We start from the raw sequence: 25,430 nt of genomic DNA on the forward strand, positions 1-25,430 counted from the left end.
TAGTCAGATTCAGGTCCCAAGTTCCAACCCACTTTCTTTGGGCTGTGGGTTTCTTTCCATTGTTATTTCCATTATCAATGTCTCTAAAGTGCTGTTCAGACCATGTTTGTGCCATCCAATAGTCAGTATTATTCTGGGTAGTGGTATGTTAGTTTAATCTCAGAGTCTTTGATGTGCTGAATAGGATCAGATCTATATGTGTGCAGCTCAATTGAGCCCAGGAGTTCATTAACAACTTTATGTAGTTACTTTCCAGAGGTCCTTTCTGTTTACAATCTTCTCCTTATTTTCCAGATTCTCTGCACTCTTTTTTTCAGTCCTCTGGTTAGAAAACTGGGACTTGTTACTGTACTCTGTCAACTTCCATAACTGCACCCACATCTGGGGCAAAGTAGTAGAACACACAGAAAAAAATCAACAGGGTGTACCCTCCTTAGAGCCACAGATTCCCAAGACAGAAAGTAAAGTTCTCTTCCCCCAGAGTTTCAGCTCCTGAAGCTTCCATTGCCACCACCTTAAAATTGTTTGAGGAATGGGTTGTGAGAAAAAAGAAAAAGAGAGAGAAAGAGAGGATTTCCATACTCTGAGCATTAGGAGATGTCAAAGAAAACCCAGAGTTGAACAGTAGTCAAAGTGGTAAAATCATATTTTTATTCAGTATGATTGCAGTAGGGGAAATGATCTGTTGTCTAGGATAAGCAGACATTGAGGGTGGGAATTCTGGTTAAACTGACTTAGCAGGGTTCTTACTACAACTTAATTTTATAAGGAAGTGCACAAATGAGCCTAAAAGTTACAACCTACTTAGTAGTCAGTCAGAAAGAAAAGAAAGTGAAATCGCTCAGTCGTGTCCCACTCTTTGCGACCCCGTGGAGCCTACCAGGCTCCTCTGGCCTTGGGATTTTCCAGGCAATAGTACTGGATGGGGGGTGGGGGGGGCAGTTGCCATTTCCTTCTCCAAGGGATCTTCCCGACCCAGAGATTGAACCCAGGTTTCCCACATTGTAGACAGATGCTTTACCATCTGAGCCACCAGGGAGCCTGACTTAAGTTTGGTCAAAGAATCTTTGTCAGAACCTTTCTTGCTCCTCAAGTCAGAACTAGTAAGTTCTCCTGGAGCTCTCACTGTTGTTGCCTCCTGAAAAATCCTCCCAGGTTTCTAATACATTGAGCTTAGGTCAGGGAGAAAATGGTAAACTCACTGCTAATTTGGTGGCATTTCAAGTTACCATCTTCTTCCCCAACCTGCCTTCTACAATTTATTTTCAGGTTTCTCACCTCACTGCTCCCTCCATGTGTTCTGTCCAGGATTTATAGATGTATTCATTGGGAAAGACAGGGTGGGGCATATTTATTCCATCTTCTGATTGATGCAATTACATAAACTTTTAAATTATTTTATTGGTATACTTAGTGACTGATATCATTCTGTGAAGATCTCAATTAGAACACGGCTGATAGAGTTGACAAAACTTTACCTCCATCTAAGCAACTAAGATTATTTCTCCAAGTATTCCCTCCCCCCAAAGATAGCTATTTACAAACATAAATAAATATTAATGAATGGAAAATTGCATGAAAAGCCTAAAGAAAATTTTATTATAATCCATTATATAAGCATCACTGATATAGATTATTCTAAGCCCTATCCATCATCACAGTTACTATTTATCAATTGCTTAAGCTTTTGTGTTATGATTGCTATCGGTACTTGTTGGATGACCGCACTACACATAACACAGTGCTACATGCAGTTCCATGGATTTGATTTTTTTTAAAGAATAAGGTGATAGGATCCAAATTCATTACTTCTTCCAACAGCTTTTACATATGATTTTACTAGGTTCTAAGAGGCATACAAAAATAAATAAGTGAAATTATCCTTAATCTTTAGAATTGTATAATATAGTGAGAAATCAGAACAAAATTTTACTTATATCCCTCTTTGGAGGTTATTGTTGCAAATGTCCACAATTTTCTGTGCAGTGGGAAAACTAATATAAGGTAACATGTGATAAACATCATTCAAATAATACCAAGTTCAGCATCATCAGAAAAAGGAAGTAAGTTTGGAGTACAGGCTATCCTAGGGCCCTACCCTGGAACTGCCATTTACCATTAGATGATGGGAACCTCTGAACTTCTTGAAAAATCATGGAAAATATAAATTATCTCTCAAATTTCTTGTATGAACTTAGTGAATAAGGTCCTCAATGTTACTTATCACAGGACCCGACATACAGAAGGTACACAAATTTTAGGTATTATTGTAATAAAAAATAATTAAAATTAAGCATAATCATAAATAAGTATAAATTAAAGACAATCTTTTCAGATAATGATTGCAAATAATGTTTGTTGACACTTAGGTGGCATATTAAAATTCTGTCAATAAAACATGTTTAAGTTCAGAACATTATACCTTCCTAAAAATGTCTTATTATTTTTTTAGATAAGAAATTCTGTTTTGTTATGTGCTAGTACTCCAGTGTCAACAGCAATGGAAATGATCCAGAATCTTTCAGAGGAGGCTGCAAGTTTAGCTGTCAAAGCTAAAACATATTCAAACTATCAGGATTGTTTCGATGATTCCCAGTCTCATATGCAATTTCTTAATGTGGAAGAGATTATACAAATTGTACTTTCGGAGATCGCTGACATTGACTATGACTTAACCTTAAGGAAAATATTATGGGATGCACAAGAGGAATGGGGAACAGTCTTTTGGGAATGGAGGAATAGCACTCTTGACAGTATTGATACAGAATCAGTATATAGAAATGTTTCAAAATGGATGCAAATAATCTTTGTACTAGAAAAAGGTAAAGTGTCTTTCTCAAGTTTTTCTAATTTACACAAAAATGGCTACTGGGCCAGCAAGATCATTGTCCTTGGCTTTGTTACTTTACTTGTTCTAAGGACTGACCATTAACGACTGAAAAGACAGTACGAGAGTAGGTAGGAATTACTTCCTGAAGCAAAAAAGAGATTAAAACTTTGGAAAAAAAATTTTTTAATTAATTAGTAACAATTTTATATCTGTTAAAAATTGATTCCCTAAGTAGAACCCCAAATGTTTCCCCCTGATTCTGGCTCTTAGCACCACAGATGTTTTGATGTTAAGGACCAACCTTCAAACCCTTACTGTGTATGCAGATAGTATACTTTGGGCAATGCGGGAAACAGCCAGAGTCATTTTGATAGGTTTTCCTTCTGCTAATCATCAAATCTGAAATCTTGCCAACACAGAGATGCTGTTCCTGTGCAAGCAATTCTGTAAAATCAAATCCTTTCCAAATAGAAAGCTTTATTCCACTTGGCAAGATAATGCTTTTATTTTTTTTAATTCCTCTTGCCTCTCAGCTATACCTTAAGCTATAGTTTTTTTTTTACAGTTTTATAGTTTTCTTTATAGTTTTTTTTTTTCTTTCAAGGAAAACACCTTAATTTGCTTGTTTTTAAATTATATAAGAAATATGACTATCACAGAAACTGTAGAAAAGAGAAAAGTTGGGGACAAATCACCCAGAGTGTTAAAGCAACACAACACTCATTTTGTGCATTCTCTTTCAATATTGTGTCATATATCTGTTTCAGAGAGCTACATATAAAGTAACAAGTAGACAACACTTTCTTTTATCCATAGTTTCCCAGATAAAATCTTGTTCACCACTGTACAGACTTGCAGAAAACTTATTCTCATCTTTTTATCTAATCAAGTCTTGAAATACACTTTGTTATTCAACATAGCTTTATAAAATAAGCCTCATCTGTACCAACTGGATGGTCAAGAATATGTATAGTTTTCAGTTCTCTCAAGTGCCCTACTTTGGCTATTTATTTCTCTGTCTCCTCCCTCTTTTATAAATGGAGTCAAAGGTTATAAGGGTTGAACCTTCACTGCACAGGTTTTGGGTCCTGCACACTTTGTGTGTGCTGTGCTTAGTCGCTCAGTCGTGTCCAACTCTTTGTGACCCCCTGGACTGTAGCCCGCCAGGCTCCTCTGTCCATAGCAATTCTCCAGGCAAGAATACTGGAGTGGGTTGCCATGGTCTCCTCCAGGGGATCTTCCCGACCCAGGAATCTGTATCGTGGTGTGTTGGTAATGCCAGAGGAAAGATCAGTTCTGGTCTATGGCAAAGTTTTTACCTACATTTTCTATATTTCAGTGTGAAGATATGTTCTTTATGAAATGATAGTGACTGGTTTTTTCCCTTAATGTTCTTTTAATGAGCAGAATTGAAAAGCCCCAAAACCATAATAGTCTTTTGAATTGTATGTGCGTACCTCTCTGTCTGTATGTCTATCTTGTCAGGGAAAATCTGGGAAACCCTGTGGTAACTAGCTATCCCTAGTATCAAATTTTGCAAAATAACTTGTTCTGATAGTTTGGGGTTTTAATCACTAGTCCTTATTAACTATTTCCCTTTATTTTAATCCATGCTTGATTCTTATGGGAGAGAGATGTTAATAAAAAGCTTCATTATTTTAGTGCAGATTAATAACTGATAAAGCAGTATTACATTAAATAGCAAATTTGTTTTCTGGCTTAGAAAATGTGGACTGTATGGTAAAGCTGCTGACCCATTGCTTCTTATAGGTCTACCTAAAAATGACATGGTGACACATCTTAAGCAATCAGTGATAGATTTTAAACAAGAGCTGCCAATCATCATAGCACTAGGAAACCCCTGTCTCAAGCCAAGGCATTGGGAAGCTCTCCAGGAGATTATTGGAAAGTCAGTGTCTCTTGATAAAAACTGTACAGTAGAGAATCTTCTAGCACTCAAGGTAAATTAAAATAGTTTGAAATAAAGTTGGCATAGCAGAAGGCCCAAATTTAAGTAGGCAAGTAAATCTACAAGGAGTAGGAATTAGAAAAATAAGACATTTATGGAATGTTAGGAAAAGTAGGAGTATAATGTAGATGATAGGTGATGCTTCATTGATGGTAGTTTAGTACAGATTAATAACTGATAAAACTAGTATTACATTGAATAGTAAATTTGTTTTTTGGTTTAAAAAATATGATGTACGTATTATAAGTGTAAGCCATTTATCATGCCATTACTACTAGGTGATTTGAAAACAGTAATACTGGTTTTCATGCATAACAAATGAAATTAAATTGTGTTTTTATTTAACAGTGATACTTCTTGTGGAGAGTAAAATTTACAGGAATACAATCAAAACTACAGTATTTATATAAAATGAAGATATATTAAGAGCATGTTAGGGTGGCCCTACAAATAACTTGATATTCTATTTAAAATATACAATTAGCAGCTATTTGATTTACCCATAGGTTTTGTTATAAAAATAAAATTTTACTATGATTTTCATGGTTAAAATTTTTCTATTTTCATGTGTAGTTTACAATAAGCTTCATTTATATTTCATGTTCCACAATTGACAATGGTCTAATATAACCAAGGACTGGTGCTGAAGCTGAAACTCCAATACTTTGGCCACCTCATGCGAAGAGTTGACTCATTGGAAAAGACCCTGATGCTGGGAGGGATTGGGGGCAGGAGGAGAAGAGGACAACAGAGGATGAGATGGATGGATGGCATCACCGACTTGATGGGCATGAGTTTGAGTAAACTCCGGGAGTTTGTGATGGACAGGGAGGCCTGGAGTGCTGCGATTCATGGGGTCGCAAAGAGTCGGACACGACTGAGCGACTGAACTGAAGTGAATATAACCAAAATAGTATTTTATGCCTATAATTTTCTACTAAATGATTTGCTATAATGAGGAAATGGAGAAAAAAATTTAATTAGACAAGAAGAATTTTAAAAGTGAACTTTAATTTATTTTAAAAATTGATTTATATCTTTAGCCGTAAAGTCAGCTGCCCTTCTGAACTCATAGATCCACTGCCACTTATATGTCTAAAAAATATCTCAAAGTTAACATGTCAAAAATGCACTTCTCTTTCTCCATCTCCAAAATTCCACTCTTCCTTTATCCTCGCCATCTCAGTTAATGGCACCTCCACTCTTTTCTCGTTACTTAAGCCAAAAATGATGAAATAATCTTTGACTCTTCTCTTGCTCTCTCTTTCCTTATCTCATCTAAATGTTGCATCCTTCCCTGGATCATTATCAGAGTATCTGAACTGAACTATGGTCCAAGAGTTAATTCATCAAAATATCTAGATAGTTTCAGACTATTTAATCAGTGCCAATGAGCATTCCAAAAATCTGGCACAATTTCAACAATCAGTCAGTTCAGTCACTCAGTCGTGTCCGACTCTTTGCGATCCCATGAACCGCAGCACGCCAAGCCTCCCTGTCCATCACCAACTCCTGGAGTCCACCCAAACCCATGTCCATTGTGTCAGTGATGCCATCCAATCATCTCATCCTCTGTTGTCCCCTTTTCCTCCTTCCCTCAATCTTTCCCAGCATCAGGGTCTTTTCAAAGGAGTCAGCTCTCCGCATCAGGTGGTCAAACTATTGGAGTTTCAGCTTCAACATCAGTCCCTCCAATGAACACCCAGGACTGATCTCCTTTAGGATGGACTGGTTGAATCTCCTTGCAGTCCAAGGGACTCTCAAGACTCCTCTCCAATACCACAGTTCAAAAGCATCAATTCTTCGGCGCTCAACTTTTTCATAGTCCAACTCTCACATCCACACATGACTACTGGAAATAAATGGAGATATTAAATAGGATGACATATGCGAACAGCAGTAGAATCTTCTTTCAGGGGTAAAAACAACAGGGGCAGCTAATTAATTCCAAGATGCAGAGAAGAGCAGCTCTCCAAGTATCTCTGTTCTGGTGATTGAATCTGGAGATATTAGATTAAGATTTTTTTTTTTACATTAAGATTTTGGCCAGTGGAAATTGACAGTCAGTACACATGGAAAGGTCTGTAAATACTCCATTAAAGTATTTTGAGAGACATTTATCCTCATGGAGCTCTGTCAAAGTGAAGCCATGGAAAGCTGTGCCCATTGGAGTTATGTTCTCTCAGATTATTTTATCCCAAGAATTATCATAGAAAGTAAAAACGTCACAAAATAATCAAGCAGTTGGCATTAGTGCAGAGAAAAGAAAAGCTGAAAGAAATAATGCTATCTGCAGATATGCAGAAGGTGCTAACCATTTTTTACACTGACTATAATCAGAAGAAAGAAATATTGAGTCAGAAATTTTCAGTGAGCAAGAAGAATGTAAAATAGGATGATTAAAAACTGAAAAGGGCTACTTCATGAAAGTTAGACCGTGAAGTCTCTGGTTAGGATATAAACCTAACTGGAATCAGATTTTCAACACGTTCATTTAAATCTTATATTTTAAATGTATCAGGAATTATTTGCTCCATTGGATATTAACAATTTTTTGTTTTAGATGTTTCAGTATGAAAATGAAATAAATGAGATATCAACCTCAGCAACTAATGAAGCTGCTCTTGAGAAAATGCTGTATAGGATTATTGATCTTTGGAACACTACTCCTTTACATTTAGTTCTTCATCACACCGAGGCTTACTCTATCCTAATAATCTCATCTATAGATGATACATTAGCTCAACTGGAAGAGTCTCAAATCATACTTGCCACAGTTAAAGGATCTTCCTATCTCGGGCCCATTAAGGTAAATATTACAGCAGAGGGAAATGTCTTAACTGTCTGTAGTTTTATCACTTTAATTTTTGCATTGTGTAAGCTTTTGAATGTATAAATCATTCATGTACTTGTATAGAAGAGAGATTGAATATTTAGCATTTTAAATATTAAATACAACTTTTTATGGAAGCACTAATTATTCATCACGAAATGTCAGAAAGTTTAATTTGGGCAGAGTAGGTAAATTTACATCAAATTAAAAATATGACCATTTAAACCATGGTTTTTGCCAGCAGCAGCACTGCTGCTAGATACATCCACAGTTCTGATAGTCCTCATGCCAGAACTGTTGCCTTGAGATTCTTTTTGCTGAAGCGATATGTTTCATTTTCATTCCCTGTGCTATTTGTCTTAAAGGCTAACCCCACCTCTGTATTTGTGTATCCTTGCAAGTATTTTAACAGCTTTTATATCTATTGTAGTATAATTAGAAATTGAACTATAGAGTCAGCTTATATTCAGTGTTCCCTCATTCATGTGTGCTAAGTCACTTCAGTTGTGTTTGCAACCATATGGGGATTCTCCAGGCAAGAATACTGGAGTGGGGTACCATTCCCTTCTCCAGGGGATCTTCCTGACAAGGGATTGAACCAGCATCTCTTATGTCTCCTGTATTGGCAGGTGGGTTACCACTTGCGCCACCTGGGAAGCTCCATCGTTTTAACAGCTTCTATATCTATTCTAGTATAATTAGAAATTGAACTACAAGGTCACCTTGTATTCAGTATTTCCTCATAGTCTCTGAGCAACCCTACATCCCACAACATAGCTAAGAGTGATTTTAAAACTTTAGGAATCGCAATAAAATATAATAATATAGAGATATCTAAGAGTAAAATTAACATAATTGATTATAGATGGATAAAAAGAAGAGAGAGAAATAGGTACTCAACAAATGGACTTCACATTATTTGCAAACACACAGACAGGGAAAGTGTCACTTATTTGGACCTTAGAGAAGAAAAACTCGGTAAATTACAAAAAAAGAGATAAACCAAATAGACTGTTCTCTAACCACGTTCAGTAAAATTTAAAAATGAACAGAAAAAGTAGCAAAAAATAGACCAAAACCAACAACAACAAAATCACCCAGAAAAAAAAAATGGAAATTAAAAAGCAGCTATGAGAATGTGCAGGAAATGTCAATCAAATTTTTAAAATTAGAAATAAGCAAAAAGAAGAGAATTACAAGTCAAACCTTGTCACAACTGGCTAGAGTTCAATGAAAAGGAATATTCAGAGCACTAAATGCCTTTATTTAAAAGTAAAAATGAATTTAATAAATGATAAATTAGGCATAGTCAAGAAGTTGAAAAGAACAGACACACACATCCACACACACCACTTTCACTTCCAAGCAGGAAGGAGTATGGGTACCAGGTACACCATTTTGCCTGAAATACCCAAATCATAACAGAAAAAATACATCAAACAATGGTTTTAGGAAAATGGACATCAAACACTGACGGACCAAGATCCCTGAGAGTTGGCAAACAAGCCAGTTGAACCCTATTATTGCCCCATCTTTCTGTCATGAGTTTCCACACCTGGGTTGAGAGAGGGGGGAGAAATCCATCCAGAGGATGGTAGACTCCCTGGTATTAGGAGATGCTGTTAAAAGACTAAGAAGCAAAAGGAAGATAGAGTTTGCAGAATAAAGTACCAGGGAGGACAGAGCTACACTGAAAGAGAACTTCAGAGGTCTGTGGATATCCCTAGTCAGGTTCGCAGCGTACCTAACCATATGAATGTAAAGAAACTAGTAGAGACCGGGACAGTGGTCATCGAGAGAATTAGAAGGAACGTTTCACACAGAGCTGGGAACAATACCCATATCCACCAGCTACAGTGACAACAACAACAAAAACCTTTATAACTCACAAGCATTAGAGCACTTAAAAGGATAATGCCACAGTAATGTGTAATAATTAGTCCTAGATTAAATGCAGTTCATGTCCTCCCTAACAAATCTAAAAACAATACTTCAAGTGATAGAACTGCTTCTAAGTAGCTTAATTCCATCCAGAATAAAGCTCAAAAATAGGAACACAAAAATATTTAGTACCCAATATAGTAAAATTCATAATGTCTGGAATCCAATCAAAGACTATCAGACATTAAAAAAAAGAAGAGGAATCATAATGAAAAGGAAAAGCAATCAGTGGAAACTGATCCAGAACTGACATAGTTATTAGTTCTAATTAGAGACAAAGACATTGAAAGAATTATAACTATATTCCACATATTAAAAAGTTAAGGGAATAATGGATGATATTTTTTAAAAGACCAAAATCAAACTTCTAGAGATAAAATATGTAATATCCAAAGTGAAATAGACACTGGATGAGATTAACAGCAGGAGGAGAAGGAGACAACAGAGGATGAGATGGTTGGATGGCATCACCAACTCAATAGACATGAGTTTGAGTAAACTCCGAGAGTTGGTGATAGACAGGGAGGCCTGGCGTGCTGCAGTCCATGGGGTTGCAAAGAGTCAGAGATGACTGAGCAACTGAACTGAGCTGAAGATTAACAGCAGATTAGACATAGAAGGAGAAAAGGTTAGTGAATTTAAAAATATGACAGAAACTATACAAAGTGAAAAAAGAGAAGAGAATTTTTAAAAGTAAAAAGAGCATCAGGGGGCTGTGAGAAAATAAAGTAATAGACATGTAATTGGAGTCCTCCAAGAAGAGTGAGAGAAGAAAGCAGAAAAACAAAATTGAAGAATTAATGGACAGAATTGTCCTAAATGTATTGAAAACAATAAAATCACAGATCCAAAAAGTCATTCCACTTCAATGTCAAGAAACATCATGAATTACTAATATTGAAAGGGGTAACATCACTATAGATCCTTTGTATATTAAAAGGATAAGGGATACTGTGAACAACCTTAACTCAAACTCAAAAATGTAGACACAGTGGACAAATTCCTTGAAAAACACAAATTACTAAAGCTCACACAGAATAAATAATTTGAGTCTCTATATGTATTAAAGATAATGAAACAATGATTTAAAACCCCACAAGAAAAAATCTAGGCCCAGATGGCCTATGCAAAATATTTAGGAAAGAAGCAATACCAGTTCTACACAGACTCTTCCACTTTTACACAGACTCAGAAGACTGGAGAGGAAGAAATCCTTCCTAACTCATTCTGTGAGGCCAAAATTACCCTGATACCAAAACCCACACAGACATTATGAGAAAACTAGCCCTCCTGAATTTTATTACAAAAATTCTAAACAAAAATTTACAAATTAAAAAATATACATACATATATATGTATATATACATATACACAAACACATATATGAGGGATTTATATAGGAAATACAAGTTTGGTTTAATATTCAGAAATACATCAATGTAACTCACCAAACAAACTATAAAAGAAAAATGATACTATTTTCTTAGTGTATCCTGAAGAAGCATTTTACAAAATCCAACACCCATTTATACTTTAAAAAATTAAATAAGCTTTTGCACAACGAAGGAAACTATAAGCAAGGTGAAAAGACAGCCTTCAAAATGGGAGAAAATAATAGCAATTGAAACAACTGATAAAGAATTAATCTCAAAAATATACAAGCAGCTCATGCAGCTCAATTCCAGAAAAATAAATGACCCAATCAAAGAATGGGCCAAAGAACTAAACAGACATTTCTTCAAAGAAGACATACAGATGGCTAACAAATACATGAAAAGATGCTCAACGTCACTCATTATCAAAGAAATGAAAATCAAAACCACAATGAGGTGCCATCTCATGCCAGTCAGAATGACTGCTATCAGAAAGTCTACAAATAATAAATGCTGGAGAGGGTGTGGATTAAAGGGAACCCTCTCACACTGTTGGTGGGAATGCAAACTAGTACAGTCACTATGGAGAACAGTGTGGAGATTCCTTTAACAACTGAAAATAGAACTGCCATAGGACCCAGCAATCCCACTGCTGGGCATACACACCGAAGAAACCAGAATTGAAAGGGACACATGTACCCCAATGTTCATCACAGCACTGTTTACAATAGCCAGGACATGGAAGCAACCTAGACGTCCATTGGCAGATGAATGGATAAGAAAGCTGTGGTACATATACACAATACTCAACTATTAAAAAGAATGTATTTGAATCAGTTCTAACTGATGAAACTGAGGTGGATGAAACTGGAGCCTATTATACAGAGTGAAGTAAGTCAGAAAGAAAATACCAATATAGTATATTAATGCATATATATGGCATTTAGAAAGATGGTAACGATGACCCTATATGTGAGACAGCAAAAGAGACACAGATGTAAAGAACAGACTTTTGGACTCTGTGGGAGAAGGCGAGGGTGGGATGATTTGAGAGAATGGCATTGAAACATGTATATTACCATATGTGAAATAGATCACCAGTTCAGATTCGATGCATGAGACAGGGTGCAAAGCACTGGTGCACTGGGACGGCCCTGAGGGATGGGATGGGGAGGGAGGTGGAAGCGGGGTTCAGGATGGGGAACACATGTACACCCATGCCTGATTCATGTCAATGTATAGCAAAAACCACTACAATATTGTAAAGTAATTAACCTCCAATTAAAGTAAATTAATTTAAATAAATAAATAAATAAGTAAAGGACATAGATGTCCTTTACTATGTCTAGCAACATACTTAGTGATGACAGACTGAACACTTTTCCCCTAAGATCAGGAAGGGTGTTGTCTCTCATCGCTTCTATTCTTCATCATATGGAGGTTTTAGCCAGTGTATAAGGCATGGAAAAGAAATAAATAAAAGGCAACCATACTGGAAAATAAGTAAAATATCATTTATATTCACATGACATAATTCCCCATGTAAAAAATTCAATAAAATTACTTAAAAAGTAAATAAAGCTCATTTTAGTAAATTCTAAGAATACACAATTAGTACACACAATCAGCTGCATTCTGTATACTAGCAAGGAACAATTGGAGGTTGAAATTTTTTTAAAAATCAATAAAAAATATGAGATACTTAGGAATAAGTATGAAGATATATGTGTAAGACTGATCCAGTGAAAATGACAAAATCCAGTAGAGAGAAAATAAAGACCTGAATAAACAGAAGATATACTATGCTCATGCATACAAAGACTCAAATGTCAATATTCCTGAGAGATCTAAATATAGGACAATAAAAATCAACATGCTATCCAACTACTGGTAGAAATTAACAGGCTGGTTCTAAAGTTCTTATGGAAATGTACAGGAACTAGAAGAGCTTCAACAATCTTGAAAAATCTTCTTTTACAAAGTTGGAAGAGTAACACTTCCTGATTTCAAGACATTATAATGCTATAGTAATCAAGAGTTTTATCTTGGTTAAAGAGTAGTCAGATAAATGGAACAGAATAGAGTACAGAAATAAGTTCACATATATATGAATTTTCAACAAGGGAGTAAAGACAGTTCTGAAAAGAAACAGTAGTCTTCTCAGAAATGGTGCTGGGAAAAAAAAAAAAAAGAAAGAAATGGTGCTGGCACATTGGACAGTTACATGCAAAACAAAGAAATGCTTTAAGCCATATCTTGAGGATATACAAGATTTAAGTAAAAAATGGATCATAGGTCTAAAGGCAAATTTTACAACTATGAGATTTTGAGAACACAACATCAGAGAAAAATTTTGTGACCTTAAGCTAGAAAGGTTTCTTCAATATGACACTAAAAGAATGATCAGTAGGAGGAAAAGCTATCAGTTGAATTTCATCAAAATTTAAAATTTGTTCTGTTCAAAAGACACCATTAAAGAAAAAAATATATAAGCTACAGGTTGGGATAATATCTGCATGGCATATGTTTAGTAAAAAGCTTATATTTGGAAGATATAAAGGACTTTCAAAATAAAAACAAGAAATGGGAAAAATATTTAAATGGACACTTCACTAAATAAGACATATGGATGGAAAATGAACACATAAAAAGATACTTAATTTTATTTTTCATCAAATGCTAAAATCCCAATGAAATATCACTATAAACCTTGTAGAATGACTAAAATTAAAAAGACTGATCATCCCAAGTTTTGATGAGGATATGGAAGAACTGGAACTCTCATACATTACTGGTGGAATGTAAAATATTATAATAAATTTAACATTTTCTTCAAAAGTTACAAATATGTGTACCAAATGATCCAGACATTCCACTCCTAGGTATTTATTCAAGATAAAGGAAAACTTACTCCATACAAAGACTGGCAGCTTTAGTTGTAATAGTGAAAAACTAGAAATAACCAGATGTACAGTTGGTGAATAATAAATGTATAGTATCAATATATCTATGAAGTGGAATTACTACTCCACAATAAAAAAGAAATGAACTTTGATACATGCAACAACATGAATGAATCCTAAAATGATTATGCTGAGTGAAAGAAGTCAGACCAAAAACAATAGATAGTGTATGATTCCATTTGTATAATTTTCTGGAAAATGCCAGCTAGTCTATAGTTTCAGAAATTAAATCAGTGGTTTCCATAGGAATGCGATTAAGTCAGTTGGGAAGAAGGTATTACAACAGGGTTTAAGAAACCCTTTCAAGGTAATCAATATGTTTATTATCTTGATTTTGGTGATTGCTTCACAGGTATAAGCATATCTGAGAACATCAAGTTGTACACTTTAAATATGTGTGGTTTATTGTATTCTGTTATACCTTAATAAAGCTGTTGAAATATAGATCCATTTTATTTTTTTTTTTTTTTTTTTACAGAAAATGATAGCATTTATTGAAGGATGTGAAGGAAAACTTTTATTTTTTTTTTTAATTTTTTTTTTAATTTTTTTTTTTTAATTTTTATTATTATTTTTTTTTTCCAGTGGGTTTTGTCATACATTGCTATGAATCAGCCATGGATTTACATGTATTCCCAATCCCGATCCCCCCTCCCACCTCCCTCTCCACCCGATTCCTCTGGGTCTTCCCAGTGCACCAGGCCGAAACAGATCACCAGCCCAGGTGGGATGCACGAGACAAGTGCTCCGGCCTGGTGCACTGGGAAGACCTAGATCCATTTTAAAAGAAAGAAATATAGAGGTTAATCTCAGAAGAGAAATATAAATGAGTTACAAGCGGTTCCTTCTGAGAAGCCACAGTTAGGGGATAGACTAGTCTACTGATTTTTCAATATTGTGTTATTAATTGGTTTTTAACCATTTTTCTATTATTTAATACTATACTGGCTGGAAAAAGATGTCTTATTCACACAGTAGAATTTCCTGAAGTTAAAATAATGAAGAAAACTTAAAAGTATTGGCCTAAAACCTCTCTAAAATACACTATTAGGTTAAAACATAAAGCAATTTACAAAACAATGTGCATAATATGGTTACATTTATGTAAACTGTTAGAGATATTATATGTACATACACATATGTACAAAAATGTTTAAAGAAAGGAATGAAAGGCTATGCCTACCAAAAATATCTGAATATTGTACAATAAGAAAATTGGATGAATAGGACATTTTAACCTCTCCCCAAACTAAATATAATTCAATTTACATTAATTTATGTGACCTGATATGAAGAACTGACTCATTTGAAAAGACCCTGATGCTGGGAAAGATTGAAGGTGGGAGGAGACAGGGATGACAGAGGATGAGATGGTTGGATGGCATCACCGACTCAATGGACATGAGTTTGAGTAAACTCTGGGAGTTGGTGATAGACAGGGAGGCCTGGCATTCTGCAGTCCATGGGGTTGCAAAGAGTCAGACATGACTGAGTGACTGAACTAAACTGAACTGGATGTGACCCTCTATTATAATTACTTTTTTTATGTCAGTGACTGATAGTCACCTTTGATTTGTTTCTATCACATTACTCATAAAGTAATTTTATGTGTTTATATTTGTATGTATGTGCATTTTTATTATTGTAGGATCTTGTAGATGAATGGGATCAAAACTTAGCTCTCTTCTCATACACTCTTGAGGAATGGATGAATTGCCAAAGAAATTGGCTTTATCTTGAACCAATCTTTCATTCTACAGAAATACAAAGGTAAAAAACTTAAACTATGTCATGTGTCATGTACAGGTAAAAAAATGTATAGTAGTAATTTATTTCCTGTAATTTTTGAGAAATAATTTCCTCAGTGAACACTCTAAAACTATTCTACCTATAGGTATAGGAATATAATCTGCCAAACAGTTATTATGTAACCATTTTCCTTTTTTAAAAGATTCGAAGCATCATCTTTATAAAAAAATCCTTATTTCTCAATTATTGATATAAAGCTATTAAGTGCTGGGAAATAAGTGACAAATGTCTTAATCCTTAAGCCACAATGCTAGATGCCTATTTAGTTCTGGAATATTAGTATGGTTTTCATGTGAATAATAAATATGTTTTTAATAGTATTCACACATTAATGATAGTCACTTGCTTTGAACCATGTGAAATAATAGAGGTCCTAACAATTGTCTGAAACTCTACTGTTTCTTTTATTTGTAACATTTGAATTAATTTGTCTTTAAGTGATAGCTCTCAAGAGTACTTGAGACATGTACTCTGTAGACAGAATTGAAACTACTGGCAGCAAATTACACCAGATAGTCTAGAAGACATTCTGAAATAAAGCAGGAAGGCCTGGGGAAGGTATTTGTAAGGCATATTAGAACAGAGTACAAGAATACCTTGAAAATCAGGTTAACTATTTTGAACTTTATTTTAGTGGCAAAGGAGAGCTATTAGAGTTTTACAAAAGAGAACGGTCTAGATGTAAGTATTGCTTTGTAGGGAACAATACACATTTTTGTTATACATATATGTTTCTTGTCATTTGAATGTTTTAGTCTTTCATTATTCTATGGGTATTCTGATAGTTCTCAAAGGTGAAACCACATACCTTAGGGATATGTTCTTTATGACTACAACTTAATGTCATAAATTCAAACTTTAATCCTACTTTCTACTAAAGATTTCTTAAATGATGGCGAGATACAACTCCAGGTTAAGAATTCACATTATCACCAAGTTTTTCTTTTCAGGATTTGCTGTGAGGTTAGAAACGGGACTTTTAATTAAGGGATGCTGAAGGCTTCTATACAATCATTGTAAAGAAAAGAAAAAATAAACCTATAATGGACCTGTCTTTGACTAATGGAAAAATGATGATGGCCCTGATACCAGGAGGAAGATGTGAAGAGAGGAAAGAGAAGATAGGTTTACTAGAAAAAAGAGTTCTTTAAGGGGAATTTTTGAGAGTATAGTATGTAGTGCCATTTACCCTAACTCCCAACTAAGTGTGAGTTGTACTAGAACCTCCCAGAGACACTGGGAAGATGCGAACTGAAGGTGAGATTGAAGTCTCTCCCTGCTAAGATTTTTGCTGAGCTGTAGAAATTTTTGTTTTTGTGTAGTGACTTAAATCGTGCCTGACTCTTTTAGTGTGGGTTGCCCTATCCTTCTCCAGGAGATCATCCCAAACCAGGGATTGAACCTGTGTATCCTGCATTAGCAGACAGATTCTTTGCCACTGAGCCACGAGGGAAGCCCATCACTAATTATTAGAGAAATGCAAATCAAAATCACAATGAGATATCACTTCACATCAGTCAAAATGGTCATCTTGAAAAAAATCTACAAACAATAAATGCTGGAGAAGGTGTGGAAAAAAGGAAACCTTCCTACACTGTTGGTGGGAATGTAATGGGTACAACCACCAGGGAGAAAAGTATAGAAGATACTTAAAAAACTAAAAGTAGAAGTACCAGTGGGATCCATCAATCCCATTTAAACCATAATTTGAAAAGGTACATGCACCCAAGTTTTAATTGCTGAACTATTTACAGTAGCATGGTAACAACCTAAATGGCCATTGACAGATGAATGGATAAAGTGTGGTACATATATATAATGGAGTGTTACTCAACTATAAAAAAGAACAAAATGAGCCATTTGCAGCAACATGGATGGACCTGGAGATTATCATAGTAAGTAAAGTAAGTCAGATGGAGAAAGACAAGTATCATATGATATCCCTTATGTGTAGAATCTAAAATAATGGTTCAAATGAAGTTATTTACAAAACAAAAATTGAGTCACAAATGAAGAAAACAAACATGATTACCACAAGCAAAAAAGCAGGGGAAGGATAAATTAAGAGATTAGGATTAAATTTACACACTACTATAAATTAAAAGACGCTTACTCCTTGGAAGGAAAGTTATGACCAACCTAGACAGAATATTAAAAAGCAGAGACATTACTTTGCCAACAAAGGTCCGTCTGGTCAAGGCTATGGTATTTCCAGTGGTCATGTATGGATGTGAGAGTTGGACTGTGAAGAAAGCTGATCACCGAAAAATTGATGCTTTTGAACTGTGGTGTTGGAGAAGACTCTTGAGAGTCCCTTGGACTGCAAGGAGATCCAACCAGTTCATCCTAAAGGAGATCAGTCCTGGGTGTTCATTGAAAGGACTGATGATGAAGCTGAAACTCCAATACTTTGGCCACCTCATGTGAAGAGTTGACTCATTGGAAAAGACCCTGATGCTGGGAGGGATTGGGGGCAGGAGGAGAAGGGGACGACAGAGGATGAGATGGCTGGATGGCATCGCCGACTCAATGGGCATGAGTTTGAGTAGACTCCGGGAATATGTGATGGACAGGGAGGCCTGGCGTGCTGCGATTCATGGGATCGCGAAGAGTTGGACACGACTGAGCGACTGAACTGAACTGATATATATATAATACATAACTTTTCAGGACCTACTGTATAGCATAGATAACTCAATATTCGGTAATAACTTGTATGGGAAAAGAATCTGAAAAAGAATGGATATATGTATATGTATAGCTGAATCACTTTGGTGCATCTTGAAACTAACACAACATTGTAAATCAACTATTTTCCAATTTAAAAAAATTTTTAAATCTTTCCCGTCAACTTCTTCTCCACCTCAACCTCCAAGCTATTCAGGTTGGAGCTGGGTAGGATGGGAGAGGGAAATTGCGTGGGCAGAGAAAGTGAAAGAACCTCTGAAACACACTTCCTGAAAACACTTCCTTCGTTAAACTCCAACAGCAATAGCAACAAAACTCAATATATCACTAGATTACCATGCCATGTGTGGAGTTTGCTTCCCTTTTCCAAGGAGGGAAAATAATGATAATCTGTAAAGGAAAATTTCTATACTTATGTTGAACCTGCTTTACATTTCCTAATCTTCTAAGATTAAATAATTACTGATAGAACTCAGATTTTCTTATACACGCCTTTATATTCTTGCTCCTAAGTCTAGTGCTCTCTCTGCAGTTCTCTTCTCCTTTAACACTTGGATCAAATAGCTTCTTCCCCAAAACCTCTCCCCAAATCGCATCTCCTTTCTAGGATTTCAGTAGCCTTTTGTTTTATTACATTTTGTAGGACACAGATCATTTCAACTTATTTTATATAGAACTTGGTATGTATGTATCTTCTCTCTCTGACTCAGTGTTAATATTATCTCATTAAATGATGAATGTATGTCTAATTTATCCTAGGATTCCCTACCAAGTACATCACTTGTACATAATAGACATTCAAAAAAATCTTTAGTTAGTGATTGGTCAGCAAAAATACAATCTTAGTGCATTTTATGAATTGAACAATGCTGTGCTGTGCTGTGCTGTGCTTAGTAGCTCAGTCATGTCCAAGTCTTTGCGGCCCCATGGATTGTAGCCCAACAGGCTCCTCTGTCCATGGGGATTCTCCAGGTAAGAATACTGGAGTGGGTTGCCACACCCTCCTCCAGGGGATCTTCCCAACCCAGGGATTGAACCCAGGTCTTCCGCAGATGGATTCTTTACCATCGGAACCACCAGGGAAGCCCTAAATTGAACAATACTCAGTGGCAAATGCATCTAGGTTATGGATTTTAATTATAGCCCCTTCAAAAACAAAATTATCTCAAATTTTCTTTCTAAAGGCAGCTCCCGGCAGAAGCAAAACTCTTCTCTCAAGTCATTTCCATGTGGAAAGAAATAATGTTAAAAATACACAACAAACTGGATGCTTTGCACATAGCTACCTCTGCAGGAGTTCTTGAAATTCTGCAAAATTGCAATATACATCTTGAATATATAAAGAAAAATCTTGAGGTAAAACTATAGCAATTGTGAAGTGGAGAATCATTTAATCTACAGAATGTAATGCACTACAGAAACTAATTCCCATGTAGATTTTCTTCTTTACTCTAGCAGCCAACAATATTTCAAACTCTGACCATATATAAGTTAATGAAAATGCTATTAAAAACAACAAAAAAGTGGTTGAATCAATCTAGATGACATTAGGCAAAGTATCAAATTTTTGAGTGCTTAGTTTTTCTTAACTTTAAACTGGGAATAACTCTTACCTTGAGGGATTTTGTGTTAAATGAGATAATGAATTTAAAGCACAAGAGCTGGCGCAAAGAAAGTAGTTAATAATGAATGTTATCTATATTAGCACCACAACTATTAAGTTGATAAAATCAGCAGAAGTTGAATATTTTGATGATTGTATAAATTAAGTTATTGGTTCATGTATTTTTATATTTCCAGTACATTAAAATGTCAGCTAACCATGCATATCTTTAATGGTTTTAATATTTGAGATTTGTGGTGGACATACTCACTTTACTTCATAAACCAAGATTTTTTTTCCTAGGCATTCATCCCTTTTGCTTGTTGAACATAAGTCTTAGTGGTTATGATTAGCCCTTCAGAATACCCACATATGGCAGTTACAATCTACAGAAAGTTCTCTGCCCGTATGTGTGTGTGTGTGTATAATGTATATATTTAATGATAGAATTTTAAAAGTCTGTTGCAAATAAGAAATTGAAGATATAGGAGAGTAGTAAATAAAACAGGGATAGTTCACATAAGTGAGTAGTATCTCTTCCTCTGAAAAGAAGAGTTTAAGATTGATGTGAACACAGATAAATTGTGGGTAGGGGTGGAAATACCAGACTTCCCTGTATAGTAGAATGTGAAGTGGCCTGCTGAAATGACAACTTATTCTCCAGGAGGATAGGGAATTAAGAGCAGAAAGTTGGGAATGCTGGAAAGCAATGATGATAATACTAAAATACGGTGCTTTATTAATGATCAATAATATGTGTGTGTGCATGTATGTAAGATTTGGATTTTTTGTTTTTGTTTTAAATTGCTTTAGTTATGGTTCTTTTTTTTGTTAGTAATTTAAGTATAAGTTTTGTTGAGCACAGTATGTTGTTTTGACTGATACTACTGTGTATACTGAAACTTTAATAATGTGGCTTTTATATGTAAATGTAGGCACAAATGATAATGTAACTCATATCATGATTAAACATACACTCTGAATTGTATTTCTTTTGAATCTGGACAGGACTATCTTGAAACTAAAAGAATGATATTCCCAAGATTTTACTTTCTTAGCAATGCTGAACTTCTTGATATTCTATCTGATAGCAGAAATCCTGAGTGTATACAGGTAATATCATTCATTATTCTCTGTTCAGCAATGTTATTATACAACCAAGTCAGAATTTTATAATGTTATTGACATTTGTTTCTGGCCCACAGCCTCATCTTGTGAAATGTTTTGAAAATATAAGACACTTATTGATATGGAAACAAGAAATTGGCCCTCCTGCTGTGATAATGTTCATATCTGCTGAAGGAGAAACTCTTGTGCTGCCAAAGTATGATATCTATGTTATAAACTAATATAACTAAGTTTATAACTAATATAAACTAAATATAACTATATATTATATATAACTAATATAAACTAATATAACTATAAACTAATATAACTATAAATAACTATGTTATTATTTTTTATATTATATATTTTTAATAAATATATTTTATAAATCTATTTTATAAATATATTTATAAAATAGATTTATAAATATATTTTTATAATATATTATTATATATTATAAACAAATAATAAACTAATATAACTATAAATAACTATGTTATTATTTATAAATAAATAATAAATCTTCATTATTTAAAACCTTTGCTTGGAAGTTTCTGACATTTCATAGACATTTGCTAATCAAACTATTTCTTCAAAGATAATTTACTTATGTAGAGTTTTACCTTTCCATATCTATATATATTAATATATCCTGTAAGCCAACACAAAGTTTCATTATATGAATATAGGTAGGAAGGAAATTTGCTATTTGCTTAGGGTTGCTGATGCTACTCCCACTGCTGTTTCCTCTGACTTCTGGTTTTGTCATGAATGGTTTCCTGGTTTTCTTCCATTACATTAGTGCAATTTGCCAGCCCTTGTAAGGGCTCCCTAGCCTTTGGCATGAGGTTCCTAAAGTGAGTTGATTAAAAAATACTGTGCCCAAACCTTCCCATTCACAAATCCTCTAACCCGGCCCTGACCTTGGCTTACTATTTGGAAGATTTATTAAGGAAGCCAAAAATGCTTTGTAATATTTACCTATTTTGCAAATTCACATTTTACTGGATCCTCTTAACTTTGCAGATTTATTGTTTTGATGTCAAAATTTCCTAAAACTAGGTGATCTATTTTCTAATTTAAGATCTAGAAATACCAAAGACAGTATAGAATTATAGTCCTTTGGCCCATGAATATTATAGGTGTAGTTTTAAGACAGTTTTACAGACTGACCAAAGGAATGAAACATGAATAAAAATAATAAAAAGAATTCTTCATAATAATTATTTTTGAAAATATTATAGGAAAATCCGTATAAGAAGTGGTATAGAACAATGGCTGGTAAATGTAGAGAAAACCATGTTTGATCTGGTAAAAAAGTAAGTACAATTTTCAAATCCTAAGATTATATGTATATGCATACATGTTTTTAAGCTTGTTTAATTATCTACTAATATAAGTGGGCAGTATCCAGAGAAATATATGGAGTAAAGTCTTTTATGAAATGGGTTTTGATAGAACACAGTGGCACATGACTAAATGGAAAACACTCATTTTTGCAATGTAAATGTCAGTTTTAGTGTGTACTCATGGACAACATTTGGACAGTCTTGTGTACTTTGAAATTCATAAGTTTCTGAAGACTGGCCAGGACCAGAACTGATATCCATCTCTGCCTGCTTTCAAAAAACGTAGTGCCCAGGAACCCTGTGGTTGCAGCCCACTTCAGTACTCTGCACTTCTGTCCCACTTTTGCTTCCTAAGATTGCTTATTTGCTTTAGTTTTTTTAATGCTCTCCTTTTTATATTTCTATCATTGCGATCTGTTTTAAAGAAAGAGCCTCAGGGTGTGAATTTTTAAAACTAGTTTGACTAGATCAGTCTTTTGCATTTCTAATTATTTACTCCTAAAACTGTTCAAATGCATCTGACGGGGGAGTTCTTCATGTCTCAATGCAGAAAGAATTTGGTGAGAGGCAAAGTGATAGATGGAGCCTCCCAGGAAGAATACACCAGCAATGCTGGAGACAGTTTGATCCCCGAGTCAGGAAGATCCCCTGGAGAAGAAAATAGCAACACATTGTCCAGTATTCTTGCCTGGAAAATCCCATAGACAGAGGAGCCTGGTGGGCTAAAGGCCATGGAATCGAAAGAGTCAGACACTAAACAATTAAACCACAATAACAAAGTGAGAGATAAGAAATGACTTACTAGAATAGCTTGCTTGTGAGGCTTACAAGCTGGTGAGCAAGAGGGTGCCTCCCTTGAGAGGCTATAGTTTTATAATCAAAGGAAAAGTGGAGAGAGGGAAAAGACCACCTTCCTTCTCATTCTTGACTAGAAATCACATTGCTGTCATCAGCTCCTCCTTTTCATCAGATGGGGGAGTTTTCTTGTCCCTTCATGGACAAACTGGGACCATCATGGCACTACTCAAATCAGCAGAAGGACAGTATATACTAAAAATGGTAAATCATCTCATATTTTAGTATAATGTCATATTTTCCATTAGTACATGAGAGGAGCATGTCCTAGGAACCATTAACTTACTGAACTCACTGGGCAGGATGTGGGTCTCATGCCATCATTGTTTAATAGTTTGGGGGAATATCTCATGCTTTCTTGGCATAGTTTCATTGCTAAGCAAGCCTGCTTCACTTTGTAGTTAAGTAAACCTGCTTTCTTGAGTGATCATTAACTTCAGGGGTCTCACATACTTTTTTATTTACTCACAATCCTCTAGAGGAATTAACTATTTAATTGACTTCCCTGGTGGCTCAGATGGTAACCTTGTTTCTAATTTTATTGGAAAAGCTTCTAATGTTTCACCATTTATGATACTTAGGTTTCTGGAATATACCCTATATCAAAGTCAAGTACTTTATTCTATTCCATGTTTTCAGAGTTTTTTAATAAATAAGGATGTTTAATTATATCAAGGACTTCCTAGGTGGCTCAGTGGCAAAGAATCCACCTTGCCTGGGAAAAATTCCATGGACAGAGGAGCCTGGCAGACCACCACCCATTGGGTTGCAAAGTGTCGGGCATGACTTAGCGACTAAACAACAAGAACAGCAATTACATCAGATATATTATGAATCTACTGAGAAACTCACATGTACTTTGGCCTTTAATTTGTGGATGTCATGAATTATATGAATAAATCTCCTTATGTTTAACTTTCCTTGATTTTTAAATTTATTTATTGGCTCTTTATTTCCTAAGATGCATGCATGCACACTAAGTCGCTCCACTTGTGTCCGAGTCTGTGCGACCCTAGGGACAGCAGCCCACCAGCCTCCTCTGCCCACAGGATTCTCTAGGCAAGAGTATTGGAGTGGGTTGCCATTTCCTTCTCCATTTCCTAAGAAAGCTATCTTAAAATATTTCCTACTTTTTGTGGATTCATCAATTTCTTTTGTGTTTTTAATATCTATCATGTATTTTGACGCTATGTTGTTATACATAATCTTTGTAGAGTGTTCTTTTAGTCAAATATCAGTATTTATACCAGTTAGTAGTTTTTATTTAATACTAATAATGCTGTACTTGTTTCCATAATCACAAACATTTATATCACAGTGTTGTTTTTAACATTTCTATGTCATGTAAATATTTCTTGAATGAAGAATGGATTTTAACTCTTGCTTTTATTTTGTTTTACTTTCTACCAATACTAAAGTACTTTTCAGTGTTGGTTAGTATGTATGCCCAAAAGATCCATTCTCTGCCTTTTTTTTTTGTCTTATGTCTACCTGGGATGCTCATGTCCATGATGCTCATATCCATGGACTCCTTACCCTCTAGCTTCCAGCTGGGTAGGGCAAATGTGAAACTCTCTGTTTCTCTTACTACAGTTTTGACAGAATCTAAGTTCCTTTACCTAAAGTTACAGCTTTTGACAAATGGCCCTTCTCTAAAGTCCCCAACCCTCACCAGTTTCCAGTAATATTGTTCCCCTTACTTGTTCAATCCTTTGATGATAACGATGACCCCCATTTGCTAAACTGTGATAATTCACTAGCCCTGCTGGTTCCTTTAACTCTGCCCTCATCCTCTGCAGAGTGTACCTTCATTAAACTCTCAAGTAATCTTTCGAATGTGCTGTTTCCTGCTGACTGATATGCTGCCTTTCAGCAGTTATTTTTATTATCAACACATTTGGACTCCTGCTTGCCATCCTGTTGTTTTCTAATTGGACTTTTGGTTTGGGGTTTTCTTTTCACTTACTATTGTTAGACTGAGTTTCTTAATCTCTTTTATTGTAGCTATGCTACAGTTACACTTTTTTTTCCTAGTGAATACTCAATATTTTAATATACTTAGTGAAGCATTTTAATCAAATTCTATAGTATCTCTGATTTTTCCCCA

The 25,430-nt window shown here is 35.0% G+C and overlaps 1 protein-coding gene across 1 annotated transcript in view; it reads left to right on the forward strand.

Moving 5' to 3' along the window:
- Positions 1 to 25,430, forward strand: part of DNAH14 (dynein axonemal heavy chain 14) — a 398,948-nt gene that overhangs the window by 133,268 nt on the left and 240,250 nt on the right. Inside the window, exons 19-26 of the mRNA XM_061159766.1 lie at positions 2,453 to 2,822; positions 4,601 to 4,791; positions 7,363 to 7,608; positions 15,558 to 15,679; positions 19,591 to 19,762; positions 21,018 to 21,122; positions 21,215 to 21,333; positions 22,364 to 22,438. Coding sequence (XP_061015749.1) covers positions 2,453 to 2,822; positions 4,601 to 4,791; positions 7,363 to 7,608; positions 15,558 to 15,679; positions 19,591 to 19,762; positions 21,018 to 21,122; positions 21,215 to 21,333; positions 22,364 to 22,438 — 1,400 coding nt within the window. The remainder of the gene's footprint in view (positions 1 to 2,452; positions 2,823 to 4,600; positions 4,792 to 7,362; positions 7,609 to 15,557; positions 15,680 to 19,590; positions 19,763 to 21,017; positions 21,123 to 21,214; positions 21,334 to 22,363; positions 22,439 to 25,430) is intronic.

Source organism: Dama dama, chromosome 14 (genome assembly GCF_033118175.1).
Source record: "Dama dama isolate Ldn47 chromosome 14, ASM3311817v1, whole genome shotgun sequence".
Classification (NCBI taxonomy): domain Eukaryota; kingdom Metazoa; phylum Chordata; class Mammalia; order Artiodactyla; family Cervidae; genus Dama; species Dama dama.